The 14,683-nt window shown below is 46.8% G+C and overlaps 1 protein-coding gene across 2 annotated transcripts in view; it reads right to left on the bottom strand.

Moving 5' to 3' along the window:
• Positions 1-1,219: 1,219 nt before the first annotated feature.
• mthfd2 (methylenetetrahydrofolate dehydrogenase (NADP+ dependent) 2, methenyltetrahydrofolate cyclohydrolase) overlaps positions 1,220-14,683 on the bottom strand; it is a 48,363-nt gene continuing 34,899 nt past the window's right edge. For both annotated transcript variants that reach the window (XM_070866347.1, XM_070866346.1), the window contains 2 exons: positions 12,827-12,952; positions 1,220-2,240 (listed from right to left, as the gene is read on the bottom strand). In XM_070866347.1, coding sequence (XP_070722448.1) covers positions 2,116-2,240; positions 12,827-12,952 — 251 coding nt within the window. In that variant the 3' untranslated portion in view covers positions 1,220-2,115. The remainder of the gene's footprint in view (positions 2,241-12,826; positions 12,953-14,683) is intronic.

Raw genomic sequence — 14,683 nt, 5'->3', positions numbered from 1 at the left:
ACGAGAAAGCAGTCACAGCCTTCGTTCCCTAGTCTCCTTCTGCCCCCTCCTCTTCCCATTCCTGAAACTCTTTGATGGAGTACAGTTTGGGAGTAAGTCACCAAGCATCCGTTCCGCATGGGAGGTGGAATTATTTGTGATGGAGGAAGGGGGGGTATGAGCATTATGGTTGAACCTTATTCCATCCTTGTTATTATACGTTAAATTTCAACAAGGCTAATAACGATGAGGATTGCCCAAACATTTCCTTCATGAAGCCAAGCGGGCTGCAGCCAATTGTAGCACCTCTGAGATCAGGCTTCAAACCAGGGATCTATCACCTCTTTAGGGGTCTTTAGAAAGGGCAACAGTTTCAGAATAAGGGGTCGCCCATTTAAAACGGAGTTGAGGAGGAATTTCTTTTCTCTGAGGGTCGCAAATCTTTGGAATTCTCTGCCCCAGAGAGCTGTGGAGGCTGGGTCATTGAATATATTTAAGGCGGAGATGGACAGATTTTTGAACGATAAGGGAGTGAAGGATTATGGGGAGTGGGCAGGGAAGTGGAGTTGAGGCCAAGATCAGATCAGCCATGATCTTATTGAATGGCGGAGCAGGCTCGAGGGGCCAAATGGCCGACTCCTGCTCCTATTGCTTATGTGGCACAGCCCATCATTCTTCAAGATAATTTTAAACAGGGCTTTAGAATAAAAGGTAACCTACCTCCTACAAACATGTGGAATTAGAAGTAGGGAGGTGTCCATTTCGACTGATCAATTGCTCAGTATGCTAACTTAATTTTGTATTACAAGAAGTTATCCATTTCACTTAAGGATATCAGGAAACCATGATCTACTACAGACCACCTGCGCTTGGGGCACTGTAAAATGTTATTGTTGGATACCAGCAAGTACATTGTGGAACACATTCCCTCAGCTAAAACACTGACGGTTTGGGGCCCAGGGAGATTCCGTACGCAACGTTGAGCGAAAACAATAGCATCTCGCGGCCCGTGGACTTGGTCTCAGGGACCTTATGTGACTTTCACAATGAGGAGGAGGAGATTTACCTCTGAAGTATTGGTAACTTTATTCCACAGCTCGAAGCACTCCGACCACAAATGGGCAGGTCAATAATATACATAATACCTTGGAGGTATGGCATGAAGCAAGAAACTATTCAGGTTTCTCCGGGGAGGTACGGTCGCTCACAGATTGGACAAAACGATGCCGACACTGACCCCACAAATTAAGAATTTTTTTATTGTTACTATCGAAACAGTTGATATGATCAGGAAGATTTAGCTCCTTTGTCACAGTTACTACTTGGGGGATATTTGTATTGTTCTGGGACGTCAATCCTGCCCAGCTGGACAATTTGTACTTCAAGGAATTGTGCCAGATGCAAATCCACCTCCACCAAACTGTTTGCAACAGGCATGTAACAGGAAAACATGTGAATGCAACCGCGTCCAAAACATCAAGTTGCTTCTGAAATGGAGTGCTCTGTGACATTTCTCTATACCAGCCCGTTCCTCTCGCCCAAACTGTCCACCCACAGACCCATCGACTGCCCACTCAGGGAGGCGACAGAGTATTGCTTGGCATTCACCCGGCACACACAGAATGCAGAGTCACCGTTGGGCACCACGCCATCACAACCTTCGGAGGGCCAATGTATGACCTTACCAACCTCACAAGCGTGGTGTTTCAATAGGATGGCAGCCGGGGGAACGGTCATTTTAATACCGTTGCATTATTCCAGTCTCCTTCACGCACTTTACAAGCTGCATAGTTACCATTCCAGGTCTGCTGATTGTAACTTCAGACAACTCAGGAATAAAACTAGCTTTGTTTGCATCATGTAGGGGAGCAGAAACGCCCAACTGATGGTAAGAACACTGTCGGGAGCCTCTCATTAACACATTAGAACATTGCACATTTCTCAGATCTGTAACGAAGGTACTCTGAAATAAATTACGTTCAATGCAACGTGAAAAAACCCTTCCAGCACAATATGAAAATAAATAATTGCTCGACTCTCAACCTTTGGTATAGGAAGGTGTAAAAACAGTAAATTGGAATGTTTCACAAGGGTTGGGGGCCCCAAGTCTCTGTGGCTCGACCCACAGGACAACATTCAGTTATCCCGCGGCTGCAACAGTTTCTTGGCTGCAATGATGGTGTTCTTCATCAGCATGGCGACGGTCATGGGGCCAACTCCTCCCGGTACCGGGGTTATAAAACTGGCTTTCTTCTTCACCTCTGAAAAAGATTCAAAAGGATGTTGGAAAACCACTTTTTAAAATTTTAATCTCTTCACGGTTATCTATTTGCTTCATGGGTTCTTTGCTTAAGAATTCATAGCACCACATCACTATTAGGAACTAGTTGGTTTATTAGCAAAGGTTTAACAATCACACTACACATTACCCGTTCATCCACCAGGCTCACAACCACCTGCCCCATCGTGGGTCCCCCAAACCCAACTAGCTGGGGTTTTATTGAGTCTTGTGAACATCACATGACTGGCTAAGCCACTCCCAACTCAACAGCTCTACAAACCTGTAGCACAGGTACATACATTACACCCAACAAGTAGTTTAAAAACATATTTTAATCATTCACGGGATGTGGGCGTCACCAACAAGGTCAGCATTTATTGCCCATCCCGACTGGAGGTGTTGGTGAGCCGCCTTCTTGAACCACTGCAGTCCGTGTGGTGAAGGTGCTCCCACAGTGTTGACTTTGTCGTAGTGGTTTTGTACAACTGAGTGTCTCGCTGGGCCATTTCAGAGGGCAGTTAAGAGTCAAACACATTGCTGTGGGGCTGGAGTCATGTGTAGGCCAGACCAGGTGAGGGCAGCAGATTTCCTTCCCTAAATGGTCACCATTACTGACACTAACTTTTAATTCCAGATTTATTTAATTTATATTCCCCAGCTGCTGTGGTGGGATTTGAATTCACATCTCCCGATTACTAGTCCAGTGACATTAGCGCTATGCTACCAAACTCCTAGTGCGTCCGACTGTCACTGAAGGCAATCCAAATGTGTTCAGTTAGAATGTGTAAGACTTAATTGAACCATTTAAAGGCAACCTAGTTTTGATAGTTTGCCAATAAAAGAGGCAGTATTCAGCCCTTGTAAACTTAGTAACCGCTCACAAAGCATCTCCCGACTGTATAACAACCCATGCCCGAATTCTCACAAAGTTGACACGGATTGTTTTTTTTTTTAAAACTGCTGCCAATGAACCGGAGGTAGTTACACAGCCACAGTTCCAGTGTGCGTTTTATAAGGCTGCGAAGTTGAATACGCTCCCTGCTTCGATGACGGGAAAGATCTTTTTTGAAAACACAAACATATAAAACTTGAGATGAAGTTGAGCCTGGATTGCGAATGGGAAAATGATGCGCTTTAAAAATTTTATTTGCGTTTATTTATAACAACATTATTTTCAACGAGGGAAAAATCGCTATAAGACATCTTTGAATAACAAGGATGTTTATCGAGCCAATCCAACAGGAATGTTTTAATATTCGTTTCTCGGTCTTTCTTGCCTGGATTTATTCTCAAATGGGAGTCACCACTGAACTACAACCCTGAACTGTAACGGTGGAAAATATCACAAATAATAAATGGATTTTGATCATTAAAAAGCAAAGAAGAGTTGGCATTTACGCAGATATCCGTTAACATTATTTTTAAATTTGGGACCTTTCAGTTTGTTGACTGGTCGGTGTCCCTGTTTTGAAACCCTACAAATGAACAGTGTCAGATGTAGTTGTTCCACAATGTAGGCCCATCCTAGTCCCATAGAAGTAATTGAAAGCGCAAGTGAAGCAAATTAGGGCCGTTGAACAAGTTGCAAGTTCGTTGGCAAACTTTTCATTCTCTAATCTAATCAAGTCGAGCAGCAATTAAAAATATACAGACTTCTCCAGGCCAGGGAGACAGGAGGCTGTAATAGCAAGCATTAAAATTCACAAACTTGGCCAGAGATTTTAATCCGGGACCTTGTTTTTCTTGCATCTTAGAAAGTTTTTTTGCAAAAATGGTGACTGATAATTGAACATGTCGAAATGTAATCTACCAGATATCCAACTGTTCCACGTGAAGCATTTATAGATTCATAAAACAGGACAGAGAGACAGACAGACAGATCTTATAATAATATTGCTTCAAAATATCAAGTAATCCCAAACATTGATGTACCGCACTCAACCCGATGGCTCAGCCAGTACATGCACTGGTACTCAGCCCTGTAGACGGACAAGATCTCCGGTTCAATCAGCTACTATGAGCCAGGGAAATAGTAGAGGCAGAACAATCGACCTCTGCCAGGGCTCGGACGGTTGACTGTCTTATGGGAACACATGTCCTACGAGACGAATTTAAGGAGCTAGGAGCTAAATTAAAAAGTAGGACCTCAAATGTAGTTATCTCGGGATTGCTACTGTCATGTATTGAACCAGCATTGTAACCCATGTATAAACTGACCTAAGTTGTACACCGTGAGAACACTGACCACTAGGTGGGAGACACTCCTAACCTGGACCTTCAGGTATAAAAGGGGAAGCTCCACCCACCTTCATCACTGGAGTGCTAAGGAATAAAGGACAGGTCACAGACTGACCTTCTCTCAAGCATGGGCCTCGTGTGCATTTATACTGTGTAGTAAGGACATATCAATGGCGACAAGAAACTGGGAATTAAACCACGCGAGCATGGCCACTAGCAGAACAGACGAGAGGTACTGTGTTAAGGAATGGTTGGGACAAAGATTCAACATTGTTAAAGCAGCACACAGTTCTCCAGGCAGACAAGGGCAGTCAGGCATGCCCAAACATGTAGTCAAACCCAGAGGGGGAGTTTGACAGAGACAATGGCAAGCTGAACAGCGATTCACGCCATTGCAAGGGACAATGCGGCCAGTAATGGGGCCATCAACACCTGTTAATGGTGCACTCAAGGACAATAACAGGGGCAGTCAGGGACGATCGACTGACAAGGGACATTTTGTTTCAAACCGCAACTCATGCTGGAGGCGTGGAGGTACACACTCAGCCGGAGTTTGCAGAGATGAGCAAAAGACCTGCAGAAATTGCAGAAATGGACACTGGGGGAAATCGCTGGAAGCTGAAGTTCAGCGAGTTCATGTGGAGCACGTATACAGTTCATACACCAGGACGCCATCGATAATGATGAAAGTGCTCCTCAATGGCATCCCAGTATCAATGGAGTTAGACACGGGTGCCAGCCAGTCCCTGATGGGTATCAAACAGTTCGAAAAGTTGTGGGCATCCAAGGCCAGGAGGCCAAAATTATCGCCGATTGACGTACAGCTACGGACTTATACAAAACAGATCATTCCGGTGCTAGGCAGCGCCATGGTAGTCGTGACCACAAAGATTCGGAGAACAGGTTGCCACTCTGGATTGTCCCAGGGGACGGTCCCGCACTACTGGGGAGGAGTTGGCTTGCTGTCATGAACTGGAAATGGGGCGATGTCAATGCAATTTCCTCTGGAGCGAGTATCATGCTCACAGGTCCTGGACAAATTTGACTCATTATTTCAACCCGGCATTGGCACTTTCATGGGGGCCAAGGTAGTGATTCACATAAACCCGGACACCAGGCCAGTACACCACGAGGCCAGAGCGGTGCCGTACGTGATGCGGGAAAAGATAGAAGGCGAATTGGACCGCCTGTTGAAGGAAGGCATCATCTCGCCAGTCGAATTCAGTGACTGGGCGAGCCCGATTGTGCCGGTGCTCAAGGCGGATGGATCGGTCAGGATATGTGGCGATTACAAGGCCACCATCAATCGGGTGTCACTCCAAGACCAGTACCCGCTACCGAGAGCGGAGGACCTCTTTGCGACGCTATCCAGTTGCAAACTTTTTTCAAAATTGGACCTGACCTCAGCTTACATGACCCAGGAGCTGGCGAGTGAGTCAAAGAAGCTGACCACCATCACGACACACAAGGGTTGTTTGAGTACAACAGATGTCCGTTCGGGATTCGCTTGGCCGCCGCGATTTTCCAACGAAATATGGAAAGCCTCCTCAAGTCGATTCCACGGACGGTGGTTTTTCAGGACGACATCCTCATTATGGGTTACGATACTGAATACCTCCACAACCTGGAGGAGGTGCTACACAGACTGGACTGGGTAGGTCTGCGACTGAAAAAGGCGAAGTGCGTCTTCCTAGCTCCAGAGGTAGAATTCCTGGGGATGAGGATAGCAGCAAACGGGATCAGCATCCAAGAAGGAAGCGATCCAGAGAGCACCCAGACCCCGTAACACGACGGAGCTGCGTTCGTTCCTGGGGCTCCTGAACTATTTTGGTAACTTTCTTCCCAAATTGAGCACGCTGTTAGAGCCGCTACACGTGCTCCTACGCAAAGGTCGCGAATCGGTCTGGGGAGACAGCCAGGAAAGGGCTTTTACTAGAGCACGCAATTTGTTATGTTCCAACAATCTGTTAACGCTATATGACCCATGTAAGAAACTTGTGTTAACGTGCGATGCGTCATCCTATGGTGTCGGGTGTGTGTTGCAGCATGTCAATGCCAAGGGTCAGTTACAGCCGGTAGCTTATGCCTCCAGAAGTCTGTCCCAGGCAGAAAGGGGCTACGGGATGGTAGAAAAGGAGGCGCTCGCATGTGTATATGCGGTAAAGAAAATGCACCAGTACCTGTTTGGCAGGAAATTTGAGCTGGAGACAGATCACAAACCCCTAACGTCCCTTTTGGCCGACAACAAGGCCATAAATGCAAACGCATCGGCACACATACAGAGGTGGGCACTCACGTTAGCTGCCTATGACTACACAATTCGGCACAGACCGAGCACCGAAAACTGCGCCGATGCACTCAGCAGGCTCCCACTAGCCACCACTGAGGGGGCTACCGAGCATGGTGCTGAGATGGTCATGGCTGTTGAAGCTTTCGGAAGCGAAGGCTCACCCGTGACAGCCCGTCAGATTAAAGTCTGGACAAATAGAGACCAGCTATTGTCTCCAGTCAAGAAATGTGTCCTGAATGGGGACTGGGCAGCCACGTACAGGGCATGCCCTGAGAAATTTAAACCATTTCACAGGCGCAAGGATGAACTCTCGATTCAGGCCGATTGCCTACTGTGGGGAAACCGCGTAGTCATGCCCCAGATGGGCAGAGAAGTGTTCATCAGAGAACTCCACAATGGGCACCCGGGCATTGTCACGATGAAGGCAATTGCTAGGTCACACGTTTGGTGGCCAGGGATAGACGCAGATCTGGAACTTTGTGTTCGCAGGTGCAACACGTGTGCCCAGCTGGGCCATGCGCCCAGGGAAGCCCCCCTTAGCCCCTGGCCCGCCAAGTCTTGGTCACGCATCCATGTGGACTACGCAGGTCCTTTCATGGGAAAAATGTTTTTGGTTGTAGTAGACGCCTACTCCAAATGGATCGAGTGTGACATTTTAAATTCAAGCACATCCTCTGCCACGGTAGAAAGTCTACGGGCAATGTTCGCCGCCCACGGGTCTACCGGACATCTTGGTCAGCGACAATGGCCCGTGCTTCACAAGCACTGAATTCCAGGACTACATGGCAGGCAATGGAATTAACCATGTTAGAACGGCACCGTTCAAGCTGGCCTCAAACTGCCAGGCAGAACGAGCATTGCAGATAATCAAACAGAGGATGCTCAGATTCTAAGGGGGTTCCCTACAAACTCGCTTATCACGCCTCCTGTTGGCCTATAGATCCCGACCACACTCGCTCACAGGGGTTCCACCCGCAGAGCTACTAATGAAAAGGACGCTCAAAACCCGATTATCCCTTATACACCCCACAATGAAAGAAATTGTCAAGAGCAGGCGCCAATCACAATATCACTACCATGACAGGAATGCGAGGGCGCGATGTATTGATGTAAATGATCCTGTTTTTGTCCTCAACTACGCTGCAGGGCCCAAATGGCTCGCAGGCACTGTGGTTGCCAAAGAGGGAAATAGGATTCTGGTAGTTAAACTTACCAATGGACAAATCTGCCGCAAACATGTGGATCAAACAAAAAGGAGGTTCAGCAACCCCATAGAAGAAACAGAGGAAGAACACGATATAGAGTTCACTCCACCACAGGTGACCGAACACCGGAACCAAAAGGAGGAGAGCCCAGTCACTGTGGGCAGCCCGGACAGGCCTGAGACACTGCAAACAGCAGACACTTGTTGTACACCGTGTGAACACTGACCACTAGGTGGGAGACACTCCTAACCTGGACCTTCAGGTATAAAAGGGGAAGCTCCACCCACCTTCATCACTTGAGTGCTAAGGAATAAAGGACAGGTCACAGACTGATCTTCTCTCAAGCATGGGCCTCGTGTGCATTTATACTGTGTAGTAAGGACGTATCAGCTACCAATGCCACGTGCCAGTCAGAGTAGGAATCGCAGGATAGCTCAGATGAATACATGGCTTGAGCAGTGGTGCAGCAGGGAGGGATTCAAATTCCTGGGGCATTGGAACCGGTTCTGGGAGAGGTGGGACCAGTACAAACCGGACAGTCTGCACCTGGGCAGGACCGGAACCAATGTCCTAGGGGGAGTGTTTGCTAGTGCTGTTGGGGAGGAGTTAAACTAATATGGGAGGGGGATGGGAACCAATGCAGGGAGACAGAGGGAAACAAAATGGAGACAGAAGCAAAAGACAGAAAGGAGATGAGTAAAAGTGGAGGGCAGAGAAACCCAAGGCAAAAAACAAAAAGGGCCACTTTGCAGCAAAATGGTAAAGGGTCTAAGTGTGTTAAAAAGGCAAGCCTGAAGGCTCTGTGCCTCAATGCGAGGAGTATTCAGAATAAGGCGGACGAATTAACTGTGCAGATAGCAGTTAACGGATACGATGTGGTTGGCATCACGGAGACATGGCTCCAGGGTGACCAAGGCTGGGAACTCAACATCCAGGGGTACTCAACATTCAGGAAGGATAGACAGAAAGGAAAAGGAGGCATGGTGGCGTTGCTGGTTAAAGAGGAAATTAATGCAATTGTAAGGAAAGACATTAGCTTGGATGATGTGGAATCGGTACGGGTGGAGCTACAGAATACCAAGGGGCAGAAAACGCCAGTGGGAGTTGTGTACAGACCTCCAAACAGTAGTAGTGATGTTGGGGAGGGCATCAAACAGGAAATTAGGGGTGCATGCAATAAAGGTGCAGCAGTTATCATGGGTGACTTTAATATGCATGTAGATTGGGCTAACCAAACTGGAAACAATACGGTGGAGGAGGATTTCCTGGAGTGCATAAGGGATGGTTTTCTAGACCAATATGTCGAGGAACCAACTAGGGGGGAGACCATCTTAGACTGGGTGTTGTGTAATGAGAGAGGATTAATTAGCAATCTCATTGTGCGAGGCCCCTTGGGGAAGAGTGACCATAATATGGTGGAATTCTACATTAGGATGGAGAATGAAACAGTTAATTCAGAGACCATGGTCCAGAACTTAAAGAAGGGTAACTTTGAAGGTATGAGGCGTGAATTGGCTAGGATAGATTGGCAAATGATACTTAAGGGGTTGACTGTGGATGGGCAATGGCAGACATTTAGAGACCACATGGATGAACTACAACAATTGTACATCGCTGTCTGGCGTAAAAATGAAAAAGGGAAGGTGGCTCAACCGTGGCTATCAAGGGAAATCAGGGATAGTATTAAAGCCAAGGAAGTGGCATGCAAATTGGCCAGAAATAGCAGTGAACCTGGGGACTGGGAGAAATTTAGAACTCAGCAGAGGAAGTCAAAGGGTTTGATTAGGGCAGGGAAAATAGTGTACGAGAGGAAGCTTGCAGGGAACATTAAGACGGATTGCAAAAGTTTCTATAGATATGTAAAGAGAAAAAGGTTAGTAAAGACAAACGTAGGTCCCCTGCAGTCAGAATCAGGGGAAGTCATAATGGGGAACAAATAAATGGCAGACCAATTGAACAAGTACTTTGGTTCTGTATTCACTAAGGAGGACACAAACAACCTTCCGGATATAAAAGGGGTCAGAGGGTCTAGTAAGAAGGAGGAACGGAGGGAAAATCCTTTAGTCGGGAAATTGTGTTGGGGAAATTGATGGGATTGAAGGCCGATAAATCCCCAGGGCCTGATGGACTGCATCCCAGAGTACTTAAGGAGATGGCCTTGGAAATAGCAGATGCATTGACAGTCATTTTCCAACATTCCATTGACTCTGGATCAGTTCCTATGGAGTGGAGGATAGCCAATGTAACCCCACTTTTTAAAAAAGGAGGGAGAGAGAAAACAGGGAATTATAGACCGGTCAGCCTGACATCGGTAGTGGGTAAAATGATGGAATCAATTAGTAAGGATGTCACAGCAGCGCATTTGGAAAGAGGTGACATGATAGGTCCAAGTCAGCATGGATTTGTGAAAGGGAAATCATGCTTGACAAATCTTCTGGAATTTTTTGAGGATGTTTCCGTCGAGTGGACAAGGGAGAACCAGTTGATGTGGTATATTTGGACTTTCAGAAGGCTTTCGACAAGGTCCCACACAAGAGATTAGTGTGCAATTATAAAGCACATGGGATTGGGGGTAGTGTGCTGACGTGGATTGAGAACTGATTGGCAGACAGGAAGGAAAGAGCAGGAGTAAATGAGTATTTTTCAGAATGGCAGGCAGTGACTAGTGGGGTACCGCAAGGTTCTGTGCTGGGGCCCCAGCTGTTTACATTGTACATTAATGATTTAGACGAGGGGATTAAATGTAGTGTCTCCAAATTTGCAGATGACACTAAGTTGGGTGGCAGTGTGAGCTGCGAGGAGGATGCTATGAGGCTGCAGAGTGACTTGGATAGGTTAGGTGAGTGGGTAAATGCATGGCAGATGAATTATAATGTGGATAAATGTGAGGTTATCCACTTTGGTGGTAAAAACAGAGACAGACTATTATCTGAATGGTGACAGATTAGGATAAGGGGAGGTGCAACGAGACCTGGGTGTCATGGTACATCAGTCATTGAAGGTTGGCATGCAGGTACAGCAGGCAGTTAAGAAAGCAAATGGCATGTTGGCCTTCATAGCGAGGGGATTTGAGTACAGGGGCAGGGAGGTGTTACTACAGTTGTACAGGGCCTTGGTGAGGCCACACCTGGAATATTGTGTCCAGTTTTGGTCTCCTAACTGGAAGAAGGACATTCTTGCTATTGAGGGAGTGCAGCGAAGGTTCACCAGACTGATTCCCGGGATGGCAGAACTGACATATCAAGAAAGACTGGATCAACTGGGCTTGTATTCACTGGAGTTCAGAAGAATGAGGGGATCTCATAGAAACGTTTAAAATTCTGACGGGTTTCGACAGGTTAGATGCAGGAAGAATGTTCCCGATGTTGGGGAAGTCCAGAACCAGGGGTCACAGTCTAAGGATAAGGGGTAAGCCATTTAGGACCGAGATGAGGAGAAACTTCTTCACCCAGAGAGTGGTGAATCTGTGGAACTCTACCACAGAAAGTTGTTGAGGCCAATTCACTAAATATATTCAAAAAGGAGTTAGATGTAGTCCTTACTACTAGGGGGATCAAGGGGTATGGCAGGAAAGCAGGAATGGCGTACTGAAGTTGCAGGTTCAGCCATGAACTCATTGAATGGCGGTGCAGGCTCGAAGGGCTGAATGGCCTACTCCTGCACCTATTTTCTATGTTTGCGTAGGTTAAGAAGCAGGGACGTTTGGGCTTGGCTGTGATACCGCCGTAGTGGAATAGTACTCCATCTTTCAGTGCCTATCCCTGCCCAGTGTGCGCGGACAGTATGCTGCCCATACTTGTGGAATTACACGTCATCAAAATGCTTTCAGGGTAAGGGGGCGAGGGGTGAATAGATCACCACATCTTCAGATCCAGATCAGAATCCGTATAGCAATGTAGTTCCTGGTTAAAACATAGGCTAGAAACGAGTCTCGAGCGATATCGTATATCCGCCCATTACACGCAGCGCCCCATATTCCGTTCCAGTGCAGTCAATGCAGCGGGATATCAGGCATTGTGGGAAACAGGCGGCTGCTCCGATACCTCCCGTTCCCTACCACCGCCTGAGACGCATTTCTGGGCCACCATGACTGTGGGTCAAGGCAGCACAGCGGCAAGAACTGCTTTTGTCACTGTGTGTACCAGCAGTGGAAAAGGTGCCAGGGAAGCTTTCCTTTGACCTGTACCTCCACTAAAATAATCAATTATTTTGTTTTGAAAATGTGCTACACAGAGCAAGTCCTCCCCAATGTGCCATTGGACGGAGCCACACACAGGTGATACAGGTATTGCCCTTGGCTTGTGCCACCCGAGGTAGACAGACTGCCCAATGGACCTCAATGTGTTGGGGAGATCACAGAATTGTGTGTTTTGTTACAGCACGGAAGGAGGCCATTTCGGCCCATCGTGTCCACGCCACATCAGGATCAGGCAGTGCTGTGTGACACGCGCTCTCTTGGCTCAGGTGGTGAGGAATGAACACCACGACGATACACTGCCCCGGCACCCAAACTTTACCTCATTAAAAAAAAGGAGGAAAAACAAAATATATATATATTTTTTTTAAAAAGCAACTTACCTGGAGTGACGTGAACACAGCAGCTAAATTCAAATAAGGCAATTCATTTCTTTAAGCACCAAATCTCCATTTTGCTGTTTAAATTGATTATTTCCAAATTATTGGGCAAATCATAATTTTTTTTTATATATAAACGCACGAGAACTATAAGTCGACTATATTCCCCTTCTGTAGCTGAACTAACCAGAACGGCATTTATCAGACTCACACCCCCAGGTATTCTCCAGATTTCATCCGTCAGCTAACCTCCATTACCTTCAAAATCCACATCGCCAACCAGCTTGGATTTCCCAGTCACCGGGTCCTGGATGCGATTAATACCGACATCAATGACCGCTGCACCTTCCTTGATCATGTCAGCCGTGATTAGGTTCGGAATGCCTGCAATGCACAAGGGAAGGTGATCAAGTCACAACATTTGGAAAAGCAATAATTGTTTCTATCTCGAGGGGAGATTTAGACTGGGCCGATAAATAAGAGGTGATCTCATTGAAGCACTCTTGGAGGGCTAGACAGGATAGATGCTGAGAGGCTGGTTCCCCTGGCTGGAGAGTCCAGAACTAGAGGCAGTGTCAGCTGAGGCTCAGTGGGTAGCAAACTCACCCGAGTCAGAAAGTTGTGGGTTCAAGTCCACTCCAGGGACTCGAGCACAAATCTAGGCCGACACTCCCAGTGCAGTGCTGAGGGAGTGTCACACTATTGGAGGTGCCGTTAAACATCTGCTCTCTCAGGGGGACATAAAAGATCCCTGAAGAGCGGGGAGTTACCCCCGGTGTCCTGGGGCCAATATTTATCCTTCAATCAACATCACTAAAATGGTTTATCTGGTCATTACCTCATTGCCATTTGTGGGAGCTTGCTGTGCGCAAATTGGCTGCCGCGTTACCCACATTACAACAGTGACTACACTCCAAAAGTGCTTCATTGGCTGTAAAGCGCTTTGAGACCTCCGGTGGTTGTGAAAGGTGCTATATAAATGCAAGTCTTTCACTGTCTCAGGGGTCGGCAGTTTAAGACTGAGATAAGGAGAAACTTCTTCAGTGAAGGTGGTGAATCTTTGGAATTCTCTGCCCCAGAGGGCAGTGGAGGCTCAGACTCTGAATATATTCAAGGCTGAGAGCGATAGATTTTTGGACTCTTGGTGAATCGAGGGATACGGGGAGCAGGCAGCAAAGTGGAGTTGAGGTCGATGATCAGACATGACGATGGTGAACGGTGGAGCAGGCTAGAGGGGCCGTATGGCCTACTCCTGCTCCTAATTCTTAGGCTTACACAACACTGCAATTAAGAAATCTATTGGAACAGAAGTACTGAGCTGATGTTCATTCAGATTTTTATTTTTTTCTGATATAAAACACAGAATTGAATGACCTACGATGTTAAGTTACTGCTGGGGAACTATGCCAAAATTATACGGTTAGTTCCTTGCAATGACAAATAGGGTTTGCACATCAGTCAGTCACTGAAAAGTCACGGTACTGCACAACTGAGCCAGTTCCAATTACTGATAGAGGGGAAAGAACAGCTAATTTCGCCAAACACAGAAGCTGGAAAAATGTCAGCTTACATAAGAAATAGGAGCAGGAGTCGGCCATTTGGCACCTCAAGCCTGCTCCGCCATTCAATAAGATCATGGCTGATCTGATCTTGGCCTCAACTCCACTTCCCTGCCCGCTCCCTATAACCCTTGACTGCCTCATCATTCAAAAATCTGTCTATATGTAAACCTTAAATATATTCAATGACCCAGCCTCCACAGCTCTCTGGGGCAGAGAATTCCAAAGATTCACGACCCTCTGAGTGAAGAAATTCCTCCTCATTTCTGTTTTAAATGGGTGACCCCTTATTCTGAGACCCTAGTTCTAGATTCCCCCACGAGGGGAAACATCTTCTCTGCATCTACCTTGTCAAGCCCCCTCAGAATCTTATACATTTCAATAAGATCACCTCTCATTCTTCTAAACTCCAATGAGTATAGGCCCAACCTGCTCAACCTTTCATCATATGACAACCCCTTCATCTCAGAAATCAACCTCGTGAACCTTCTCTGAACTGCCTCCAATGCAAGTATATCCCTCCTTAAATATGGAGACCAAAACTGTACGCAGTACT

Source organism: Pristiophorus japonicus, chromosome 22 (assembly GCF_044704955.1).
Source record: "Pristiophorus japonicus isolate sPriJap1 chromosome 22, sPriJap1.hap1, whole genome shotgun sequence".
NCBI classification, from domain to species: Eukaryota; Metazoa; Chordata; class Chondrichthyes; family Pristiophoridae; genus Pristiophorus; species Pristiophorus japonicus.
Note: the sequence above shows the minus strand (reverse complement) of the source record. Positions and strands in the feature narration are given on the sequence as shown.